Source organism: Prinia subflava, chromosome 17, assembly GCF_021018805.1.
Source record: "Prinia subflava isolate CZ2003 ecotype Zambia chromosome 17, Cam_Psub_1.2, whole genome shotgun sequence".
NCBI classification, from domain to species: Eukaryota; Metazoa; Chordata; class Aves; order Passeriformes; family Cisticolidae; genus Prinia; species Prinia subflava.
The window spans coordinates 7,727,833-7,751,796 of record NC_086263.1 but is presented as its reverse complement, the minus strand read 5'-3'; the positions used below and the strand labels follow the sequence as shown (position 1 = coordinate 7,751,796).

At 41.1% G+C, this 23,964-nt stretch overlaps 1 protein-coding gene across 4 annotated transcripts in view; it reads left to right on the top strand.

Annotated features, from left to right (window-relative positions):
- MYH11 (myosin heavy chain 11) overlaps positions 1 to 23,950 on the top strand; it is a 55,753-nt gene extending 31,803 nt beyond the window's left edge. For 2 of the 4 annotated variants that reach the window (XM_063414170.1, XM_063414169.1), the window contains 33 exons: positions 867 to 1,010; positions 2,366 to 2,461; positions 2,847 to 2,965; positions 3,136 to 3,288; positions 3,425 to 3,598; positions 3,771 to 3,944; positions 4,364 to 4,478; positions 5,093 to 5,286; positions 5,445 to 5,566; positions 5,675 to 5,744; positions 5,888 to 6,048; positions 6,864 to 6,972; positions 7,838 to 7,969; positions 8,252 to 8,458; positions 8,845 to 8,982; positions 9,641 to 9,764; positions 10,176 to 10,347; positions 10,931 to 11,143; positions 11,267 to 11,411; positions 11,505 to 11,711; positions 12,508 to 12,612; positions 12,716 to 12,868; positions 13,297 to 13,545; positions 13,777 to 13,989; positions 14,669 to 14,881; positions 15,552 to 15,713; positions 16,445 to 16,573; positions 17,076 to 17,164; positions 17,387 to 17,510; positions 17,662 to 17,870; positions 18,420 to 18,528; positions 19,150 to 19,322; positions 23,262 to 23,950. In XM_063414170.1, the coding sequence (XP_063270240.1) occupies positions 867 to 1,010; positions 2,366 to 2,461; positions 2,847 to 2,965; positions 3,136 to 3,288; positions 3,425 to 3,598; positions 3,771 to 3,944; positions 4,364 to 4,478; positions 5,093 to 5,286; positions 5,445 to 5,566; positions 5,675 to 5,744; positions 5,888 to 6,048; positions 6,864 to 6,972; positions 7,838 to 7,969; positions 8,252 to 8,458; positions 8,845 to 8,982; positions 9,641 to 9,764; positions 10,176 to 10,347; positions 10,931 to 11,143; positions 11,267 to 11,411; positions 11,505 to 11,711; positions 12,508 to 12,612; positions 12,716 to 12,868; positions 13,297 to 13,545; positions 13,777 to 13,989; positions 14,669 to 14,881; positions 15,552 to 15,713; positions 16,445 to 16,573; positions 17,076 to 17,164; positions 17,387 to 17,510; positions 17,662 to 17,870; positions 18,420 to 18,528; positions 19,150 to 19,322; positions 23,262 to 23,400 (5,036 nt within the window). In that variant the 3' untranslated portion in view covers positions 23,401 to 23,950. Of the gene's footprint in view, positions 1 to 866; positions 1,011 to 2,365; positions 2,462 to 2,846; positions 2,966 to 3,135; positions 3,289 to 3,424; positions 3,599 to 3,770; positions 3,945 to 4,363; positions 4,479 to 5,092; positions 5,287 to 5,444; positions 5,567 to 5,674; positions 5,745 to 5,887; positions 6,049 to 6,863; positions 6,973 to 7,837; positions 7,970 to 8,251; positions 8,459 to 8,844; positions 8,983 to 9,640; positions 9,765 to 10,175; positions 10,348 to 10,930; positions 11,144 to 11,266; positions 11,412 to 11,504; positions 11,712 to 12,507; positions 12,613 to 12,715; positions 12,869 to 13,296; positions 13,546 to 13,776; positions 13,990 to 14,668; positions 14,882 to 15,551; positions 15,714 to 16,444; positions 16,574 to 17,075; positions 17,165 to 17,386; positions 17,511 to 17,661; positions 17,871 to 18,419; positions 18,529 to 19,149; positions 19,323 to 20,429; positions 20,462 to 23,261 lie in introns of all 4 variants that reach the window. The other 2 variants (XM_063414172.1, XM_063414171.1) reach the window with 2 other exon arrangements.
- Positions 23,951 to 23,964: the final 14 nt, after the last annotated feature.

Genomic DNA, 23,964 nt, shown 5'->3' with positions numbered 1-23,964 from the left:
AGTCTGAGCAAGGGCTTGCCGAAGTATTTATCTTAATTTCTGTAATTACATGTCATTCAATCTTACTATAAATATACAGCCATAGAAATAGCTATGTATTTTACCTGTAAAAAACAACTTCCTCAAGTAAATTATAAGAAATCATCAATTCCTATCCACCTGTTTAAGGCAGGTTGTTTGCAGTTTACAGGATATTTTAACTTACAGGACATGTAGACCTATTCAGATCCCATCTTGAATAATATCAAGAAGATAAATTGGGAAGAGTTATTAATTGCTTTACACAAAAGAAAATGGGGGTTCCAACAAGAATATCAGCTCATGTTTTAAAATAAATTAAGAGAATGTCTTTGCCACAGCACATTATTACACTGTGAAAGCCACAGCTTCAGATGTATTGGAACATCATGGTTCAAATATGACATGCTTCCCTAAATCACTCATTGCTGAAGAATGTATAAAGCAATGGTAACTCTGTATTTCCTCTGGCTTTTATGTTCCTTACCTAACAATCTGTTGTTTGCCATAGAACAGGGTTGAATTGTCTGCTAGTTTGGCCCACTTTGGTTTTTACTTTGTTCCATTCTTATTATTACAGGCCATGAATCCCCATAGGGAGAGGCATAACTCTGAGTAGGTTACATATGACACTAAATAAAAAAATTTTGGGAAGAAACCAGAAACTTAATACCATCAAGCTTGCTAAATAGTTATTTTGAAAGTATTTGACAAAACCCTTAACTCCTCATACAAGCAGAATCTTCCTTTGGTAATAATGTTGGGTTTTTCTGTTTCCTTAGGATAACTCATGACCCAAGAGCATTAAGCAGATGCACTTAAATAAAGCTTTTCTTCTTTTTTTTTAGACGATTTGTTGCTGGAAGGCTTCAACAATTACACCTTTCTGTCTAGTGGCTATGTGCCTATTCCTTCTCAACAAGATGATGAAATGTTCCAGGAGACCTTGGAAGCCATGAAAATTATGGGCTTTACTGATGAGGAACAGACATGTGAGAATTGTTACCAACACTGTATTCAAGACATACATCTGCAAGTGGCACTACATAGAGATGCAAATGCAGAGGTTAATTCTGTCCAGAATAGTCACTTTGCAAAGCTGATTTGTGTTTATGAAGGGGAATATTCTCATTGGACTCCCCTCCATATCCAAAAAGAGATTACTGAGTCTAAGCCAGCTCTATCAATAGTAATGACCATTTAAAGCCATTTTTCAGAACTTTCCAACAACTAGCACGAAAAAATTGCAAAATAATCTGATTTATTTTTGAAAGAAACTAAACAGGCTCAAATAGATCATATGTACTCACTGACTCAGAGAAAAGAGAAATGAAAACGAAGAGCATGAAACAACAACTAAACTGGAAGGCCTGGCAGAGACATCCACCTGCACAGCTTTCACCTCTGTTGTTGCTGGGTGCGCAGGGCCCTTGGGTGCCAGCTGCAGTGTCCCAGGTGACACCTGGTGGCAGAGGCAGCGTCCTCCTGGTGCCTCGGAGCAGCTGCAGGGGCAGCAGAGAACCTCCCTCACCTGCACAGTGCCTGAGGGATGCTGAGCCTTGGCCAGGCTGGTGCACCCTGCTCTGCTCTCTACCAGGGCTGGGGCAGCAGCATTCTCCACTGCAGGAGTCAGGATTTTACTGTCTGAACCCCTCGGATTTCATGCTCTAACATAGAAGCCCACTAGGACAGTATTCTTCTCTTGTGTAAATTAGATAAATTTACAGATCAACAAATACAACTCCCCAGATTGATACAACCTCATCTGTAACACATCAGTAGATTTTACTACCCAAGATCAGGTGGCATCACATTTATGTATATTTTAGTAATCAAACATTAATAAATACCTTTTCTGGTTTTTGACCCTAATCCCTTAAAGGTATGTATACATTTGATTTTAGTTGCACAACTAAATATCCACATGTCCCTGAATAACTGGACATTCAGAAGTGCCACACATTTTTGAAGCTGCCGGTAATTCAGATACATTTTTTATTTTAAAGACACAGACACTCTTGAGTGACTGAGCAGGGAAGATGCTACAGGCACTGTGAGTGGGAGACAGATTCCTGAGATGTGGGGATCTGCCTGGGGAGCCAGCATGACATAGCTTGAGGTGCTGGTGTTCCCAGACTGGCCCGTGTGCTCCACTGCACAGATTGTGGAGATTTTTGCTCAATCAGCTCTCAAACTCCTGCAGTTTATGGCACAGTCCTTTAAAACAAGCTTTACCCTTTCCAGAGAGGCACAGACTATCACAGGCAATAGAATGTTGTTGCAGGGAACAGAGTTTTCAAAATGTGGCCATTCTGTTCCTCATTTGTATTACCTGTTTCTCTTACAGCTATACTGAGGGTGGTGTCATCTGTCCTACAACTGGGTAATATTGTCTTCAAAAAGGAGAGAAACACTGATCAAGCTTCTATGCCAGATGACACTGGTATGATTTTCCACTTCAAAATTTAGTTAACATTAAGAAATTGATAAAACAGCAATTGAATAAGCACTCTTTATCAATATTTTTTATTTAATTGCTATTATCTATGTAGTTCTCAGGCTTTAAAATATAAACCATGCTTAAAATCAGCTCAGTTATTGTTACCTTTTCTAGTAATCTTGAATCCATAAATTGATGAATGGTGAATATGTTTCTTGGATCACAAATGTTACTTTTATGGCAAGTGTCATCTCTTGTATGTACAACAGAGGAGCTTTTAAGGAAGATAAATAATTCTGCATACTTGATGAGCTACTAATACTCACACTTACTGACCAGCTAAGAGGCAATTTAGTCTGAAACAAAATCTCACTTTTCTATATTCTAGCTGCACAAAAGGTGTGCCACTTGATGGGCATTAACGTGACAGATTTCACAAGATCTATTCTGACCCCAAGGATCAAGGTCGGACGAGATGTTGTCCAGAAAGCTCAGACCAAAGAGCAGGTACCACGTGCCCTCTGCTCAGCTCTCCTGAGGCTATTCTCCTTCTCCTATTTCTATTTCTTCTTACATCTTCTCTAAAGGGAAACATCCATTTTCTGTCTCATTTCTACAGAAATTAACAGTCAAGTGGGTTTCTTCTTTCACTTACAATCTCCTCTTACCTTTTCCAGGCAGACTTTGCCATAGAAGCTTTGGCCAAGGCCAAATTTGAGCGTCTTTTCCGTTGGATCCTGGCCCGCGTGAACAAAGCTCTTGATAAAACAAAAAGACAAGGAGCTTCTTTCTTGGGGATCCTTGACATTGCTGGATTTGAGATTTTTGAGGTATGTACTGTGCGACACAAGCTGATTAAACTCATATAGATCCTTACATTTTAATTATTTTAATATGCAAAAAGAAAAAGTGCACTCTGGAAGGTCTCTTTCTAACGTTACAAATTTTCTTCTTTCCTCTTCACAGATCAATTCCTTTGAGCAGCTGTGCATCAACTACACTAATGAGAAACTCCAGCAGCTTTTCAACCACACCATGTTTATACTGGAGCAAGAGGAATACCAGCGAGAGGGCATCGAATGGAATTTCATTGACTTTGGCCTTGACCTGCAACCTTGCATTGAGCTGATCGAAAGACCAGTAAGATTCTCTCTCTGTAGGTGGGATACTACATGTGTGGTGTAGTTATGTGTCAGTGCAACAAGAGATCCTTTATTTCCCAGAAGGATCTGTAACCTCAGGGTGAAGAAGGTGGTGTTCTGTGTTTGACTCTGCTTGTGATGGCTCTGATCTGTTCCCCCTCCCATTGCAGACCAACCCTCCCGGTGTCCTGGCTCTGCTGGATGAAGAGTGCTGGTTCCCCAAGGCTACTGACACGTCCTTTGTGGAGAAACTCATTACAGAACAAGGCAACCATCCCAAATTCCAGAAGCCCAAGCAACTCAAGGACAAAACAGAGTTCTGTATAATGCACTATGCAGGAAAGGTACTTGGCAAATTGAGCTATTTTGACTTAGGAATCTTTGATTCTTTGATACACAAAGGATCAAAGAGAAACATTCTGGTACCTGCATTGATGAGACAGGGCTTTAATTATGAAATATGCTTAATAAGTACTTTAATTATACAATACATGAAATAAAATATGCAAATCATGGTCGTGCTAAGCTTGCAAGAAAACAAAAACTACCATCACCGAGGTTATTGAAAATTTGGATTCTTTTCTAGCAAGCAGACTTTTTAAAGACATTAGTACACGTGAGAATAAATACTCAACTCTCAACCCTAGAAACTCTTTGCACATTATTTGTCTGATTTGTGTTAATACAATGCCTACAGTTCTTGGCCACTCCAGATTTCTTATCAAGAACAAATTTTTGATGTAGCACTCACTGTTCCCTGCAGGTTACCTACAATGCAACTGCCTGGCTGACAAAGAACATGGATCCACTAAACGACAATGTGACTTCTCTGCTCAACCAGTCTTCAGACAAATTTGTAGCAGACCTTTGGAAGGATGGTATGAATCACAACTCTAAGTCAGTGATGGGGTTTCAAGGGGGAAACTCCTACCAAAACTTTTTGACAGCCATCCCTTGCTGGCAGCACACAAGTGTGAACATGATAAATACAGAAGAGACTGAACTAAGACATAAGAATAATGTGTTCTAAAGACATCATTAATGAAAAAATTACTACAGAGTTTTAGCACTATCAAAAAATTTCCTTAATATTATTCAGCAAAAGAATAAAAATTAGTCATTACACTGTTAAAATGTTGCTCAGTGTGTAAAATTGTAGACTTCATTTAATACAGATTATTGTTAGGTTTTATGAAGCCTGTCATGTAAGCTCTGTGGAGTTCTATTTAATTTATGGACATAATAACATATATTTTAGGTATTCAGTTGCTCCATTTTGCCACTACTTAACAAAAAATCCACATTTTCATCTTCGACAGAAGTAGACTATTTACCCAGAAGGGCTTCTAGTACATTTGTCAGAACTCTTCTATTGCATAAAAAATATACCTGTCCTCTTTGGGAAGCTGCAGCGTAGCAATGCCAGTGATGGGTGTGATGTGAGGCAAGGATAGTTTATATAAACTGTTCCACTCTTGCTTTTCTATTTCAGTGGACCGTATAGTCGGGCTGGACCAAATGGCCAAGATGAGTGAAAGCTCACTCCCCAGCGCCTCAAAAACCAAGAAAGGCATGTTCCGTACCGTTGGACAACTCTATAAGGAGCAGCTGACCAAACTGATGACCACCCTAAGGAACACCAATCCCAACTTTGTCCGCTGCATCATTCCAAATCATGAAAAAAGGGTAAGTTTCAGATGCTCAGTTTTCAGACTCCTGGCGCATTACTCCTGCTGAGCTGCTCGCTGCACATGGCAGAGCTGAACGATGTCTTCAAACAAAGACACGTGGACAGTAACATCTTTGTAAATTTGTGCTCAACATCCCTTCTGTTCCCTTTGCAGTCTGGCAAGCTTGACGCCCACTTGGTGCTGGAGCAGTTGCGCTGCAATGGTGTCCTGGAAGGGATCCGTATCTGCCGGCAGGGATTCCCCAACAGGATCGTCTTCCAGGAGTTCCGCCAGCGGTACGAGCCCTCAGCCCAGCCTGGGCTTGGCAGTGCTGTGGCACCTCTCTGTCTGTACAGAGCCACCCAGCCTGTTTCAGCCTCCCTAACATAAGCATCTTTTGGCAGATACGAAATTCTCGCTGCAAATGCCATTCCTAAAGGATTCATGGATGGGAAGCAGGCTTGCATACTCATGGTGAGGAAAGCATTTTTGATCCTGTTGATAATCAGGCCTATAATTCTCATAAAAAAGCACTGAAACTGAACAGAAATGAGAAGTGATTTTCAGTACCCTGGACCTCAGCACTGGAGTTAACAAATATCCCTGTTTTCCTCCAGATCAAAGCACTAGAGCTCGATCCCAACTTGTACAGAATTGGCCAGAGTAAAATCTTCTTCAGAACAGGTGTTCTGGCTCACCTGGAAGAAGAGAGAGACCTGAAGATCACAGATGTCATTATCACCTTCCAAGCTATGTCCCGAGGCTACCTAGCAAGAAAGTAAGAATTTGTGCTAGCAAATAGAATGTTTTCTGCAGCAGAGTATCTGCAGGGGCCTTCAGTGTTCCACAGAACAAACTGAAGATACTGAGACATTTCATTATTATTTATATTGCACTAGAACTCATGTCCAATGAAGGTTTCACTTCAGCCCAGAAAAGGGCTGATTAGTGTAATTAATTATAGGGAAGCAGTTACACTCTGAGGCTGGTCACACCCTCTGTACAATAAGCTGAGACAATGGCTTCATTTAAACATTTATGTGTTGGTACCAGCAGGAAAAGGAGCATCCTAAGCCGTGACTGAAGTCTACAATAGCAGCACCCCTGGCATCTATAAAACATAAAATAATTTCTTCCACAGCTGCAGTGTGGAGCACTGATGATCTAGCATGATCTCAGTTAATGTACACCACAAACCTATCAACAATAATGCCTTTTTTTCCTGCATACTATCAAGGCTTTCAAACTGTCAGACAAAGAAATATGTTTCAAGAACGATAATCAGTGCAACATCTGAGTGCCTGGGTACTCTGGAAAGATGTTCACACCAAGAACATCTATACATCTGTGCCTATCCATGAAATGCAAACAGCCAAAAAACCAAAATAAAATACTAGACAACTAACCAGTTACCACCCTTCCTCAGGAAAGCACAGGCACTGTTAAAGCAACAAAAGAATTTATGCCAGACTCCCCAAACCGTGTGGCTCATCAGCAGACTCTCATGTCAGAGTTTCTTTGCCCAATGTGTGTACCTTGCAAACACTCTCTGTTCTCAGACTGAACCAATTTGCTTCACTTTTTTAATTACAGAGCTTTTGCCAAGAGACAGCAACAGTTGACTGCAATGAAGGTTATCCAAAGAAACTGTGCTGCTTACCTGAAGCTGAGGAACTGGCAGTGGTGGAGACTGTTTACTAAAGTGAGTGACTGCTATCAGTAAATCTCTCCTCAGTTTTCCAAAAGAAATGAAATGCAGATGATACCAAGGCACATCTTGTCAGGCACACTCCTTGTTCCAAAGCCCTTTGTAGCTGGTGGCTCATTAGTTTCACAAAATTTGGGGTTAGAGATACTCTGGATAGCTCTATAATGCCATTAACATTAAAGGTAGTTTTAGCTTGAGAAGAAAACAATCTAGTTAAGCAGAAATTCATAAACAATTTTGCATGTTTGGAGATTTTTTTAATTGCCACAAAATGAAATAATTTCACAGGGATGGATAATGAGAACACCGAGTAAAACTGAATTTTCTGACCATCCAGAGTGATATATCTATGGGGAACCAAGTAGTTTGGGAATTCCTAACTGGGACACTAAACATCTTCCTGCTGGGCACTCATGCAAATTAAGCCTGTTTTCCTATTAAAGAGGCTTGGATGTTTAAAGAATGGCCTTCAGTTTGGATTTGGAAAACTTTTCCTACGTGGATTGATAGCAATCTCCTCTGCAACCAGAAATAGGCAGTAACACACACTTGTGTGTGCACATTGCCTTTCTGTGCAGATGTGACTTTGTCCATTATCAAGGGATGAAAATAGGCCTGGAGACATTTCAAAAGTGGCACTGTCAGAGGCAGAGGTGCTCACAAGGCCCCAGGAATCAACAAAGAGACAGCCAAGAGCAACACTGCTGAGGCTTGGGGCTTTAAAGATGTTCCCATCAAGCTTGGCTGGACAGTATCTGTGCAGTCTTGAGCAATGACAGCACTGCCATTAGTGCCAGTCAGTCCTTCAGCACCACAAATACTGACAGGAAACACTCATAAAAACCCTTTCCATTTCCAGGTGAAACCACTGCTGCAAGTCACCCGCCAAGAGGAGGAAATGCAGGCCAAGGATGAAGAACTACAAAAAACGAAGGAAAGACAACAAAAAGCAGAGAGTGAATTGAAGGAGCTGGAACAGAAGCACTCACAGGTGATTTACAGCTCTGAGCCTCTGGGAAACACTAGCTGTTCTTTTGCTGTGTCTAGAAGGGGTTATAATAAAAGTCTCTCTCTCCTTTGCACTCATGATTGCCTTCATAGCAATGGTCCAGAGCAGTGGGTCAGTGCAGAGAAGCTCCCGGTCACTTCAGGAAAGGCCCAACATCCACACAAGAATGTGTGGTGGAGCTGCCTGCCTGGAGCCCAGGAATGTCCAGTAAAACAACCAATTTGCACTCCAAGCCTTAACTTCCTCTCCATTTTATCTGTGCAGCTTGTTGAAGAGAAGAACCTCCTGGCAGAGCAGCTTCAGGCAGAGACTGAGCTGTATGCTGAGGCTGAGGAGATGAGAGTCCGCTTAGCTGCTAAGAAACAAGAGCTGGAAGAGATCCTGCACGAGATGGAAGCCAGGATTGAGGAGGAGGAGGAGCGCAGCCAGCAGCTGCAGGCAGAGAAGAAAAAGATGCAACAACAAATGCTGGTAAGGAGGGACAAGTGACAAATACAGACAATAACTGGGACCTCACTGAGACACAACAGAGACTGGAAAATCTCAGATCCTAGGACACTGCTTGCTGCACAACCCTCTGTAGGATTTGTCTGTGCTACTGAAGGGAGGACCATCAATTGATGCTCTTTCCCCCAGAGTTCTCTTCCTCCTCATCTCAATCCTAATCTTTTCTCTAAAACGTTATTTTAATAAATCTTTCCTCCTATATTGTCAAATATTACAGATTGTCTAGTTCTTAATAAAACAACAGAATATACAACTACAGTAATAAACATTAAGCATTTCTTAAGAATTACATAAGTAGTATTTTATTTCCAGAATTCATGTTTTGTGGGTTTCTTTTCCACCCCCTAAAGGACCTTGAGGAACAGCTGGAAGAAGAAGAAGCTGCAAGGCAGAAACTGCAACTTGAAAAAGTAGCAGCAGATAGCAAGATAAAGAAAATGGAAGATGATATTCTGATAATGGAAGATCAGAATAACAAGCTAAGCAAAGTGAGTGTTCTGAGTCCACTTTCTTACTCTGAGAACAGTGAAAGTATAGAGAAAACCTTCTCTTCCACTAGAACAACAGGAATACTCTTGATTATCTAATCTCATCGACGTAGTTACACCAGGCCATCAATCCAGCCTGGATCAAATGCATTTCTGATAATTTTTCTGTGTTCATTTAAACAATTAAAAATTGTGTAAAACTATGTGTTTGATATCTGCTGTAGCAACAATATCTTCAAGCAAAATATTGACAGCAGTTAAGCACAAACAGTGGAAGACATGTCTTCTTATCCAAGAGCAGACTAAATAATTCTCTGGGTTTTCAACCAAATACTTTCAACCAAACTTCATGATTAAAACTGGAAGTAAGAATGTCTTCCAGTACTTTTCAAAAGGGAATGCTCCTGGGAACAGGGTCCTGTACTTAGCAGCCATCAGAGAGAGCTCAAGATTCCAGGAGCAGCAGCTTAGAGAACATGGAAGCCATAGACACCACTCCATGGCTCCTCTGTAACTGAAAAATTGAAATGTATCACTAAAATCTCAAGAAATACAGCATGAAAGGACAATCTCTTGGGCATTTTTGATTGGTAAAGAGTTGATTTATGATCACCAATGGCAGACATGTTTGCTAATAGAAGTATTTATTTTCCTTAAGGAAAGAAAACAACTTGAGGAAAGAATAAGTGATCTAACAACAAATCTTGCAGAAGAAGAAGAAAAAGCCAAAAATCTTACAAAGCTCAAGAACAAACATGAATCTATGATTTCCGAACTTGAAGGTAACATGAACAATAGTTTATTGAGGGTTTTGTAGAATTTCTTCTTCTTCCTTGGCACAGAGCAAAAAAGCCTAAACAGAATCTGGAGAGAACTTTTTAAAAATCTGTGAGATATTTCAAATTTTTTTTATGCTGAAGCCAATTTGATGATAATCAACAAATCCCCATGGTGCCAAACAACAAAAACCTTTTATTTGTTACATATAAAAGAGTGAAGAGAAAAATACTTATGTTGGAGAAAGATAAAGAAATTATTCTTTAGGAGGGCTAGAAACAAGGCATAGCATGTTGCTCCAAAACCACAGTGACTTGTAGTTAAATGCATGGCCACACTGGAGGCCTGAGTCTGAGATCAGATTAAGGACTCCTGGCACTGCCACAGTCTGGTGACCAAAATCCCTCCTTTTGCAGTGCGGCTGAAGAAGGAGGAAAAGAGCAGACAAGAACTGGACAAAGTTAAGAGGAAGCTGGACGGGGAGGTGAATGATCTACACGAGCAGATTGCAGAGCTCCAGGCACAAATTGCTGACCTGAAGGCACAACTGGCCAAGAAGGAGGAAGAGCTGCAGGCTGCTCTGGCCAGGTACTCACTCCTGGTCTGCACATGGTGGAAAGGCCAGGCTGGAACATATCTTGCCCCCTCCCAGACACTGAGAAGCTCCAGCCATGAATCTCATCTCTCAGTTCATCCCCTCCGTGTGCTTCCCCATTTTCCAAATGTCTTTCTGTGAAAAATGATTAAGCTATTGCTTGTCCATAGACAAATAATCTATTTTACTGAATTACCTCCAGGTATCAATGAAAACTCTTCCCATAGGCAAGGGCAGTGCTGTCGAGTACAGTGAAATGCAACAATCTACTTCATAGGCAATAGGCAAAAGTTAATTAAGAGTTTGACCTTGATCCACTCCAGAATCTCAGTGGATTTTCTCTATAAATTTAAGAGGGAAAACAGTCAACCAAAATTTGCTGAATCAACTGATTAGCATCTCTAGACATTGCACCCAGCTAAAGTACAGCTGTCTGATCTTTTTTGCATCAGTCCTCCCTTTCTTTGGCACTTTCATGCACAGAACTTAAAAATCCCTAGTGTATACTGACTTCCTCAAAGTGAAATCATTATTACTTTTTTAATTTCCAAAATGAAATGCTCTTTTTTCAAAAAGGCTTGAAGATGAAACTACTCAGAAGAACAACGCCCTCAAGAAGATCCGTGAATTGGAATCTGTAATTTCTGACCTCCAGGAAGACTTGGAGTCTGAAAAAGCTGCAAGAAACAAAGCAGAAAAGCAAAAGAGAGACCTCGGTGAAGAGCTGGAGGCTCTTAAGACAGAGCTGGAGGATACTTTGGATACCACGGCCACCCAGCAGGAGCTCAGGTATGGAGATGTAACCCAAGGGGCAGAAAGGCACATCACCAAGCTCAGTACAATCCTGAGGATTAAAGCAGGGCTGGGATGCTCCCTCCTGCTGCTGCCCCACTGATGTGTGTCACCTTGCAGAGCAAAGCGTGAGCAGGAGGTCACCGTGCTGAAGAGAGCTCTGGAGGAGGAGACCCGGACTCATGAAGCCCAGGTCCAGGAGATGAGGCAGAAGCACACTCAGGCTGTGGAAGAGCTCACAGAGCAGCTGGAACAATTTAAACGGGTAAACAGAAATCCAGCTCATTAAAAACTATCTCCTAGATAACACTATTGCCTCTTATAAATCATCTCTATTCACTTCTTCACATGCTTGTAGGCTAAAGCAAACTTGGATAAGACCAAGCAGTCACTGGAGAAAGACAATGCTGATCTGGCTAATGAAGTCAGGAGCCTGAATCAGGCCAAACAAGATGTGGAGCACAAGAAGAAGAAGCTGGAAGTACAGCTGCAGGATTTACAGTCCAAATACACTGAGGGAGAGCGTGTTCGGACAGAACTCAATGAGAAAGTCCATAAATTACAGGTAGGAAGGAGTTTGATGCTTTGCTGTGACACCATGGGACCAAGAAGCCCAGGTTATACTGTTTTGTGAGGGTGTATGTAGAGGAATTATGGCCCTGCAGCCAAAATGCTCATTTTTGATCACCTTAAACTATCTCAATTATCACCCAATTAATCAACCACAACCACTCCATGTCATGGAACTGGGAGCTTTATTCTCACCACCCCTCTGTACGTGTTGCAGTCTGCAATGCCATCACTGATTCAGTGACCACGATGCAGATCTGACTGTTTCTTTCTGTTCATTTATTTTTGGGTGGTGGGAAGATTGATAGGTATGTGGCTTTTGGAAATGTCTCAGACAGCTATTAAATAAATGTGCTCAGAAAAGATGACAGCGAAAGGGGAATGCTCACTTAATAGCTAAAGATCATTTTAAATGGTTCTCTGGTAGATGTTCAATGTCCAGATATACTGATCAAGCTTACTGTTACATCTTGTTCATAGCTGCAGGAAGTTTTGCTTTATTATTTTAAGCTGGTGGATAAATAAGAAAATATAATCAACTTCTGCCAAACTTGGGAAGAGGAGGAAAATCCATCAAAAATCCCCATTCTCCTTTGCAATTCATTGCAAGGAACATGCTATTATTGGTTTATTAATATGACTAGGTTTTGATATAGAGTAATAAAATACTGTGGTAAACTAGACAAAAATGGCATTAGATAGTATTTCAGACAAATTCAAGGAAACTAATGTTTAAGGAAGATTTTGAACGTTTGCAAATATCTGAGTTTATTCTCTCTGGCATCTCACAGGTGGAGGTTGAAAATGTCACCGGTTTGCTCAATGAAGCAGAAAGCAAAAATATCAAACTGACCAAAGATGTTGCAGCCTTAGGATCTCAGCTACAAGACACGCAGGTAAACTTTGCATCCAAGATCAGCTCACCTACAATATTCATAAAATGCACAACAAAAAGACCTAAACTAATGACTGTCTTTCCAACTGACGTGGTGACTGCAGGAGCTGCTTCAGGAGGAAACACGGCAGAAGCTAAATGTGTCCACCAAGCTCCGCCAGCTGGAGGATGAAAAGAACAGCTTGCAGGAGCAGTTGGATGAAGAAGTAGAAGCAAAACAAAATCTGGAGAGACATATTTCAACACTGACAATACAGGTATCAGTGCCATAGTTAAATCATTAGCTCCATCACTGGGAGTTGTGTCGGCAGCTCCACAGGATCTGTAGAATTATCCTGGCACAGCACACGGAATTTGTGCTGTTAGCCCAGATGGCACCAGTGGTGCTCCACAGTGAAGGCAATGGTCCTCCACAAGGACAGTCTCCCTGTCCTTTGAAGTGTCATCCCTAGGACAGACACGAATGCAAGGTAACTTAGTCTTGCACAAAAGGCCAGTATGTTCATCCTGTATCTGTGCTCTGCCTCATTTTACGAAAGCTGGGTGAAGGATAACTGTCACCAGCTTCACACAGGTCAAACTAGGAAAGCTCCAGGGCTTAGCTGTCTCCTGGCCAAGCTTTTGTCTCTCTGCCATGTTTTGTTGTCACAGCTACAAAGATTTGTCCTCTGCATTCAAATTTCAGCTCTCTGACTCCAAGAAGAAGATACAGGAATTTACCACCACAGTAGAATTTATGGAAGAAGGTAAAAAGAAACTTCAGAAAGAAATTGAAAGTCTCACACAACAGTTTGAGGAAAAAGCTGCTTCTTATGACAAACTGGAAAAAACCAAGAACAGACTCCAGCAGGAGCTGGATGATCTGGTGGTGGACTTAGACAACCAGCGTCAGCTGGTCTCCAACCTGGAGAAGAAACAGAAGAAGTTTGATCAGGTATGGACTTTGGATTCTCCCTTGCTGTGTTATCACCTGTCTGGAACTCAGAGGATACAAGGGGACAAAAAAATTAACTAAAATTTAATTATACAAAAAATGGTTAATTTTGTATTTATATGCCTTTATCAAGAGCAGAGATTCTTCTCTGTCATTAACAACTGGCAAGGCAGCTGCAATAGAAAAGCCCTGTTCCTAATGACCTCCTGCACTGACACTATCTTTTTACAGATGCTAGCTGAAGAGAAGAACATCTCAGCAAAATATGCAGATGAAAGGGACAGAGCAGAAGCTGAAGCTAGAGAAAAGGAAACAAAGGCTCTGTCACTGGCTCGAGCACTTGAAGAGGCTTTGGAAGCCAAAGAAGAACTGGAGAGAACAAACAAAATGTTGAAAGCTGAAATGGAAGATCTTGTTAGCTCCAAAGATGATGTTGGCAAGAATGTAAGTTTTGGCCTTAGAATGATTTCCACAACAATAACTTAAAATAGCAGCTAATAAAAGAAATCATTGTTTTCAGTGTGGGAAATTCTCTGCAGCACACAAATCCATTCAGCAAGATCAGATATTTCATACAATATTCAAAGGTTATTCCATTTGTGTCCATACTTTCAAGGGATTTGGAAAAGTATCTGTAGGCTGTGTTTATTTTTAACATAACTTCAAGCATGAAGAAGATTTTAATTGATTTCTAAATAATGTACTAGTTTATTACACTTCTTTGAAATTGTAAACTCTGCAAATCTTATTTTATTAGTTATATTCGACTTTGCCATCTGTTTTATATTTACGTACATACCTGCAGTAAATTTCCACTTCTGCATTGCCAATCACTTCTTTTCTTACAGGGATATGATTATATTACTTCTAATACTGAATAAATTAAATTATGATATTTGGCTAGATTAAAAATAAAAGACTGGGATGAAGAGAATCTCATTATTTTGAGACAGTTTTGCAAGTATACAAAATAAAGCTAATTTAGCATTTTCAGTGTAAATTAGTTTATTCATTGTCCACACCTTATAGTTTCAAATGTGGCCTATACTGCAGGTATACTGTGTATAACTAGAATGATTCTTATTTCTCATAACAAGTCTAATAAATTCTCATTGCTTAAAAGGTCCATGAATTGGAGAAATCTAAACGGACCCTTGAACAGCAAGTAGAAGAGATGAAGACACAATTAGAAGAGCTAGAGGATGAGCTACAGGCTGCAGAAGATGCCAAACTCAGGTTGGAAGTTAATATGCAGGCCCTGAAAGGCCAGTTTGAAAGAGATTTACAAGCCAGAGATGAACAGAATGAGGAGAAGAAAAGACAACTCCTCAGACAGGTACCGTTCCCTACTACTGCCTTTGTAAATATCTAACCAAGCCAGCTGAAAGGCCCCAGCCTAATGCCATTATTAAAGCACCTCACTATGATGAAAAAAAAAAGCATTACATTGCCTTGTACTTGGTGATTAAAAAAAAAAAAAGGAAGAAGAAAAAACGGGTTCTTGTACTGAAAAAGGCAGGGGGATTCCCTGTTTCAGTAGTAGATGCAGAGTTACTAACAAATGTAGCTATTTAACTCGAGAACCAATATAGCATAAAACACATGAATTGTTATTTCTGACATAGTCAGAACCACCTTCCCTGTATTCTCAGTGCGAGTGAAAAAAGAAGTCTTCTAATATATCTGTCTTCCCAAGGTACATTAATGCATACAAAAGCATTGGAGATGAAAACAGGATAAAAATTACTTACAGAAGTGTTGTGACAGCAAGGACAATGCTGTAGCCATCATTTTGTAACACACATATTTCCATGAATACAGAACCTGGATTGCTGAGTCCTTTCAAAAACCTTTAATTTTGGGACAAATCGGCAATCTCTTTTAACTGCCAGGGAAACCACAGTTAACAGACATACGGGGTCTGTATAAGCTATTCAGACATTCACAGAGTGTTTAGGAGTGCCCAGGAACTTTCCCAAACTGAACTTCTTTTCCTTGATGATCAGCTCCATGAATATGAAACGGAACTGGAAGATGAGCGCAAGCAGCGTGCCCTGGCAGCTGCCGCCAAAAAGAAGCTGGAGATGGATGTTAAGGACCTGGAGAGCCAGGCTGACTCTGCTAACAAGGGCCGGGAAGAAGCCATCAAACAACTTCGCAAATTACAGGTATGTAACCCCAAAAATGCAGTTTCTCCCACTGCTGTGTCTCGTACAGACACAATACAAAAGTCAGGTGACATTTGTGAACTTGATGCCCATTACAGATGATTGGTCCCAGGGGGAATTTTTAACTAGAGTGCCACATTCAAATACCAGCATTTGAACACTCAGTTTGAATGACAGTGAAAAAATTCTCAAGGCAAATGATTAAAATCTTAAATTTCATCGTGGTAGAGAGTTTCCAGAATTCTCTAGCCAATACTTATCTGCTACTGATTTACCCACATGGGGGAAAACAAAGATTCACATCTAAAATCTATTACAGGGCTTCAATCTGGCTTCTAACACTTGACTCAAGAGCATAAAATGCTGTTCAGAAATCAGGTTGTCTCTGAATTACTGTGTTCCTGTTTATACTTTAAACCTCCATATCAACTGTTCTGTCACGTGCTAACAACTAAACAACAAAAATTTTCTTAATCAGAAACATTAAGACTGTACATGTACTCAAATATTCAGAGGACATATGGACAATAGGCATTACAGAGGATGCAGTGTTCAAGTGGAAGCATCGCCCTCCTTGGAGCAGCATTTCAGATCTTTCCAAAATGTGCTACCAGATCTTGCAGAAAATATAACTTCAGCAGCATTGTAACAATGTAAATGTGTATGTCCTCTGTTCCATCCACATTTCTTTCAACTGAAATTGTCACAAATTTGTTATTCTTTTCAACAAGGCCCAGATGAAGGACTACCAACGAGAGCTGGATGATGCACGGGCTGCCAGAGAAGAAATATTTGCTACAGCCAGAGAAAATGAGAAGAAAGCAAAGAGCCTGGAAGCAGAACTCATGCAGCTTCAGGAGGTAAAGTGGGAAACCTACAGCAGAATGAAGGAGATTACACATGGCCTTCAGCAGCAAAACAGAACTGCAGTGAAGTAATCCAACAGCTCTTAGGGATTGGACTTGTAACAAGTTCCATGTGCTCCATGCACTCCACTAAAGCTGTTGGATCTACATATGAGCACAGTCAGATTGAGCCAAAAAAATTCACCTTGGAAAAGAGTAAAGATAGCCAGCCTTAAAGGGAAATGAACTGTAAGATCCAACACAAATTGTTTTCAATAGCAATAAATTCTTGAGGGCTTAGTGCTGTTATTGCTACTGTATTAAATGGCCATCACAGGCTGGAGAAAGTGTATTTCATTGTACTTCCCTAGGATTTATGACATGACCAGAATTTATTTTGTTAATAAGACAACCCATCTCATACCAGCTTTAGAAAATGTACAGTTCTCTGAATCGTGCTATAACTATTTGCACATTTACTCATTTCTTTACTATGCTCCTTTTTCCATTTCTCTAGGACCTGGCTGCTGCAGAAAGAGCTCGCAAACAAGCAGACCAGGAGAAAGAAGAGATGGCAGAGGAACTTGCAAGCGCTGCCTCTGGAAGGTAGGAATTCACCAAATTACACACAAGGCTCTGAACGAGCTACTAATGCTGCCAAGAGAAGTTTTGTTCCGTTCCCAACACCCATCTGCTCTTGACAGGACAACATGCACGCATATGACTACTTTCATTGAAATTCTAGTTCTCTTTCTGAATTACTGGCAGTTCACAATACAATCCTAACATATGGTCAGAGCCATAACTACTCCCTTTTTAAAATTCCAGGACAAGCCTTCAGGATGAGAAGCGGCGGCTGGAGGCCAGAATTGCCCAACTGGAGGAAGAGCTGGAAGAGGAGCAGAGCAACATCGAGGCAATGGGTGACCGCATGAGGAAAGCAGTGCAGCAGGTACAGCTCATTCCAGCTCAGGAACCTTCTGTTCCTATTCCAGCAAAAGCTACTTGTGGTTCTGAATATCTGGAGGATTGCCATTCCAAACTGCCACCTGTCATTTCTCTGAGAGCATGCACTTGTGACAGCATCCCTTCCCACCTTGCAGGCAGAGCAGCTGAACAATGAGCTGGCAACAGAGCGCTCAACCGCACAGAAGAACGAAAATGCGCGGCAGCAACTGGAGAGGCAGAACAAAGAGCTAAAGAGTAAGCTGCAGGAGATGGAGGGAGCTGTGAAGAACAAATTCAAAGCCACAATTGCTGCTCTGGAGGCCAAAATTGCTTCTCTCGAAGAGCAATTGGAACAGGAAGCCAGGTACTGGTCTCTCCTTTTCCATTTATTGTTCCAGTTAATGAGACAGAAAATAAACAAAGGCAAGCAAGATTTGTGCCATCAGGCTGTCAGTGCCACTAAACTTGGTAAAGTTTCTTTCTCACTTAACATTTCTGAGACATATGGCAAGTAACAGGAGTTGCTAGTTTCTGATTATGATCCATTTTATTGCTGAAAAGTTCTACTGGTACTATAGGCAAGGATCTGCCCCCTACATTTTAGTAACTGCCCTATGACTCTGCCAGGTTAATTGCCATAACACATTGTGCCACTTGTTGGATTATTCCTTGAGGAAATCACCTTGTGTTTCAGAACACATCTCCTGGAGCACCTCTAGCATACAGCAGAGACATATATGTGGTTTTGTTTTGATCAGAAGAACATGCCCTAAAGTTTTCCATAGAATTCACCTGTTAAATTCACCAAGACCTTTAATACGGGGGTCCTTGGTGCCAGTTTCATGAACCACAAGCCCAGGGCAGGTGGAGAGTACAGACTTCCACATCCCCCAACGCTGCCCTGTCATTGCAGAGAGAAGCAGGCAGCGGCCAAGACGCTGCGCCAGAAGGACAAGAAGCTGAAGGATGCCCTGCTGCAGGTGGAGGATGAGAGGAAGCAAGCAGAGCAGTACAAAGATCAGGTACAGACTGTGTCACAAGGGTCTTAGTCGAGGGCACAGGAGTTTTTAGGTTTTGACCTAAGAAAGGAAAACTCCATGCTGTGCCTCAGGCAAATGCCCCTCTAGAAAGCAGACTGCATGCTTGGATTCTATGCTGGGAAAGCCACACAGTCCATTGCTAAAATATGGGATAATATAATTCTTCCATGCCAAAAGGGCATGGAATTGCCTCTTTGGCATCAAGTGCCAAAGCACAAGTCCTTGTTAATCAGCCAATTGCAACAATCTGACTGCACAGCAATATACAGGACTGTGCACAACACCCTTGCTGCTACATGTATAGAGATGCTGGACATATTTTACATTAAAATTTTAGCTTTATCTAATGCAAAGCCATCTGCAAGCCCAAAAAGCAGAGGTAGGACCATGCAGCAAAAGAAACAATGAGGTTGTGTCTGAATACAGTAGCTATCAGCAAAATGAACTCCCACAAAGCAATGTTATTTTCAGGCTGTAAGCTTCTGTCTTTGATTTGGGTCATGTTTCAGTACAACTCTCAACAGAGGCATGAAATTAAAATGAGGAATGTGAAGCTCTGAGATCCGTTTTAAATCAAAGCATTACTCTGAAATTTCCCTTTAGGCTGAGAAGGGCAACACACGGCTCAAGCAGCTGAAAAGGCAGCTGGAGGAGGCTGAGGAAGAGTCGCAGCGCATCAACGCAAACCGCAGGAAGCTGCAGAGGGAGCTGGATGAAGCCACCGAGAGCAATGAAGCCCTGGGCCGTGAGGTTGCAGCACTAAAAAGCAAGCTCAGGTAGAGTACTCTTGTTTGGGATAGCCCTTCCCACTCACTGCCAGCCTTGAAATTTAGAGCTGAACTACAAAAGTGGAAAGAAATCTCTCGGGTGAAGAACAGACGCTGATAACGCTGCAGAGTTACTCACTCCTTGGTTAGCTTGGCACTCAGAACAAAAGGCTGAAGTTAGGAGTGAAGTGCATTTCATACTGCAGCAGCCTCAGGATTTCAGCTGAAATGAACTGTGATAACATGGCACAGGCCTTACTCTTCTCTAATCAAAATCCTTTTGGCTTAAATTGGAACAGAATTAGGTTTGGTTGCTTTTGAAAACACCCCTTATATAATGGCTGTATCTATTTGTACAGAAGCAGTCACTAAAGTGTAGAAATGCTTGTGCTTTTCACACTTTCACACACGCACAACTCACATGGAACGACTGTGAACCGTCTCAGACATCACAGGCAGCAAAAAGCAAAGCACATTAAATCATTCTTATTCCAAAGTCTCTTTGGACTTCACCACTATGGGATTCAGTGTCATCAGACCAAGGAAAAGATTAAAATGTCCCTTTGCATTTTCTTGTTAAAACTGCATGGGGAAAAAGATAAAGCTGTGGTCAGTCAGCTTCATCCCTGAGTTCTGCACTCATTGGGTTTGAAAACATGAGCTCACTGAAATAAAGAGGCTGACTTGAGCTATAAAGAAACTGCTCTATCTGCATCACTACACCATAGAATTTTGCCTTCTACCTAAGACCAACAGTAGGGCAGATGAAAAAAAGCACCCATTTACTTGTGTTCTTGAACAGTTTACCAGAGTATTTACCAGTACCATGCTTCAGTATTACTGGGTATGGATTCCCTTCAAAGTGAAGAGTTACGGATGTAGCAGCGTTTTCCATTAGCACCACCTTGGGTAGTTACATGCTCTTGGCTGCTTTATGAAGCAGTGGCTGTGTCCAGCCCTAGTACACAGAACACCATACAGCTCATTTCTGTTTTATCTAAATGTAATGTAATTGGCTGTGATGTACTTTGTTTAATTATTTAGAAGTAATTACCTACCTCTGATCATGACCATGTGCCTAGTATAACTGCCCAGGACTCTTTATCTCTGTTTCAGAGGGACACAGGAACCTTCGCATGACTAAGCAGGTACCATGCCTTCAACTTTGCAGCTAGCTTGTATTGCACAAATTTCCATTTTCTTTGGCCCTGGTTAAAATTATGTGAGGTTTCTGCAAACTGTGAAGGCTTGGATATCTTGGCATTAATCTGTTTTATCAAAAAAGACAAATATTACAATAATTTAGCTACCATCAGCTGTTCATCAGTGATACATATTTAAGTAGATTATGTGTTGACATAAACTTACCAATTGCATTCTCACAAGCTCTACCAACAGAGTACCTAAGCAAGTACTCTGATTTTTTTTTGCATGAATTTTTTTTGCACATCATCTTTGTGCACTGCCATGAAGAGTAAATTTTTTTCAAATAAAATACACCATTGATTAGTAAAATTGATTAAAAGGACTAATGAACATGGAGTGTCACAGCATGTCATGAGAATATCACAGTATTTCTTGTGCCTACTGTAATGCTGACCTAAGGTAAGAGCCCATCTAATTCACCTGAGATGTGGGAAGACCTTACTTGCATGTGATTTATCACACACCACACAATCACAGACAAAAGAAAAAGTCTTGCCTTTCAATATGTAGCACTCTGTGCCTGTATTGCTTACAAAGAGTTATTACTGAGGCTTTTAGAGCTGTTTTACAGACATTGCTTGTTTACTGTATTAAAACATAGAGCACAGACATTAAAGCTGACACTGTAACCTAGCACAGCATTATGTTGTATTTATTAGCACATTCTCTGGAGATAAGAATAATACCTGCACTGCAAAAATTAAAGAGCTATTGCTTTGTAATATTTGTATATTTTCTATTTTACATATGCTGGATTTTGCTGTGAATACACAAATATTTAAAGATGATGTCTTGTCCTTGCATGTGCCTTTTAGTCAGCCTAATATTTCCAGTCAGACTGTTACTCAAGCACCACTCCAGTAGCACTGGTTTAGAGGCAGATTAAAAACAGATTTGCTAAGCAAACACTGGTGCTGAAGGCTTGTCCCAGATACACACATTATCTTAAAGGTACTAATACCAATGACCACATGAATATTATCAAACACATAAACTTCTTTAAGAGGAACAGATATCAACAAAAGGTTTTTATCCACAGGGACAATACTAGTTTAAAGAACTGGTAAGTTTATGCATACTGCAACACTTTTAATAAATAGTTAGTGGATGATAAGGAGTTCACTTTGTGGCCAAAACTGCAGTGCACAGTTTGGTGAGACTCTTGCTGCTATTCCCTGCAGTCCCATGTTCTCTTACAGCACTTCAGTGAATTACTGCAGCACAAAGGACTCATCAGTGACTGAGTCCAGACAGCACAAGTCCAACAGGGTGGAGAGCTCTTCCTTTATTAACAAAAATTAACTAATTCATGAACCTAACTAGAATTTATTTGCTAAATAGTAATAACAAATCTCTGCTGCCGTGAAATGAGACCCTGCTGTTAGACCCTGCCAAGCACACACCAGGACAGAAATGACACACCCTTGTGTTCCATGCACGCCATCAGCACCAGAACAACCATGTTTAGTTAGCAGATCTTATATGAAGCTTTATTAGCTAGCTAATTGCCTGCTCACACTGAAGTTTAAGGGCAGAATTATGGAAAACAGACTACGTGTCACATTTCCATCTTGGAATTGCAGATTCGTGCCTCTGAACTAAGCTAGTCCAGCTAATGTTCCTACCCTCTTCTCTCATATGGAAGACTGAACTTTGGACTTACATAGGTGCTTCAGAAAGGGCACTGGCTTAGTCTTTTGCAAGGACAAGACAAGCCTTTAAATATTTATGCATGATTGCTGTACCCAAAAGTGCAGTTTCGGATCTATTTAACACCAAATTAGTATTTTGGGCACAATATCCAGTGATCATGAATTTATTTTATTGCTTATATCTGTGGTCTCAAGCCTTTACAAAGGTTTGCTTAATGAGGGGCAAGTGAGAGGCCATGTCACAAAATTGAAATGCTTTGTAGCACATTAGCAATGGAGGCCATGGGACAAACCCATTGTCTGTCTCACTTGCTCACACCTCCCAAAAAAATTAACCTTGAGGACCAAAGTGTCCCTGCCTTGGGATGTGCCTATAAAATATATGAGGATGGGAGGGAGATGGGAGAGGAAGAGGGGTTAAAGTGGGCAAAGCATTTCCTGTAGGACACTTGCACTGCTAAGCATCAGTCCACAGGTTACAACAGTTCCAAAGCAATGACTCCTCTCTCTTTTGGGAAAGAGACTGGAACTCCTCAGACCCTGGGTGTCCCTGCTGTCACAGCACCAGTGGTGCTCTGACCATGCAGCCTGTGCAGAGAGGAGCTGTGTGCTCAGAAATGTGTGCTGACATCCACAGCACTGCCCCAGGCCCAGGGCTCACGGCCCTTCAGAACTGGTGGGCAGAAATTCTGTACAAATTGCTCTCTCTGCTTGCTCCTCCACAGGGGCAGGAGGGACACAGTCCCTTTTCCCACTCCTTTCAAGTACCTTCTGTTGCAGTTCCCATAGGGGAAAACAGTGGAATGAGGGGAAGAGTGAGGGTGATTTGGGGCTGATGAGACTGTTGGGAAGAGGACAAGGACACAAGCACATTTCCAAGCAATTGGGAGTCTCAGCCTGTTCTCAAATTACAAGTTACAGAACAGAAAGTGAAATTAGAGGCCCACAGCCTCTGAAAGCCACAGCTCTTGGCTTTTCTGCATTTAGAACCATCAGCCCCACACATCCTGTTACACAACTCTACTTATTTGTGAGGATTCCAAACCTAACACCTGATTTTTTTTTTTTTATTTTTCCCCTCTTGCTGCAGGAGGGGAAATGAGCCAGCATCTTTTGCCCCACCCCGTAGATCTGGAGGCAGAAGAGTAATTGAGAATGCAATAGATGGAGGCGATGATGAAATGGATGCAAGAGATGGAGATTTCAATGGAACAAAAGCCAGTGAATAAACACGCTTTAAAAATTGCACTGCAGCAAGGGAAGGGAGGGAGGAGGATATTTAGCACTGTATAAGTCTACTCTTAGTGTCAAGGTCACATACACCCACTCCTCTGACAGATAAAAGCACAACTGCCTTGTCTCCAATGTATAGACTGATGCTACAAGTACTCCAAAACTTTTTTTACCATGAAGCGTATTTGAAAAGGTGGGGATTTTTAACAGAGTAATTCACCTTGAGAATCTTGCAGAAAGTGAGTTCCAGTAGCTCAAAAGACTTAAATCCCAGTAAACTATAGTCTACAGAGGATTTGTGAGATTGTTGCAGGGAAAAAAAGGCATTGGTCAGTTAATATTTTCTTAAACTTTCATTTTGTTTTGAGTATTCAATTAATATAGGGTTTTCTCCTGGTTACTACATCCCTGATGCACAATTCACAAGGTGGAAGTGCCTTTTTAATCACTTACTGAAAAATATAATTTGTTGAAATTAAGTCAACTGTTACAGTTTTATATGCACCATGGATGTGCTTACACACTAATAAAAGGCTATAAAAATGACTCCACTGTTCTTG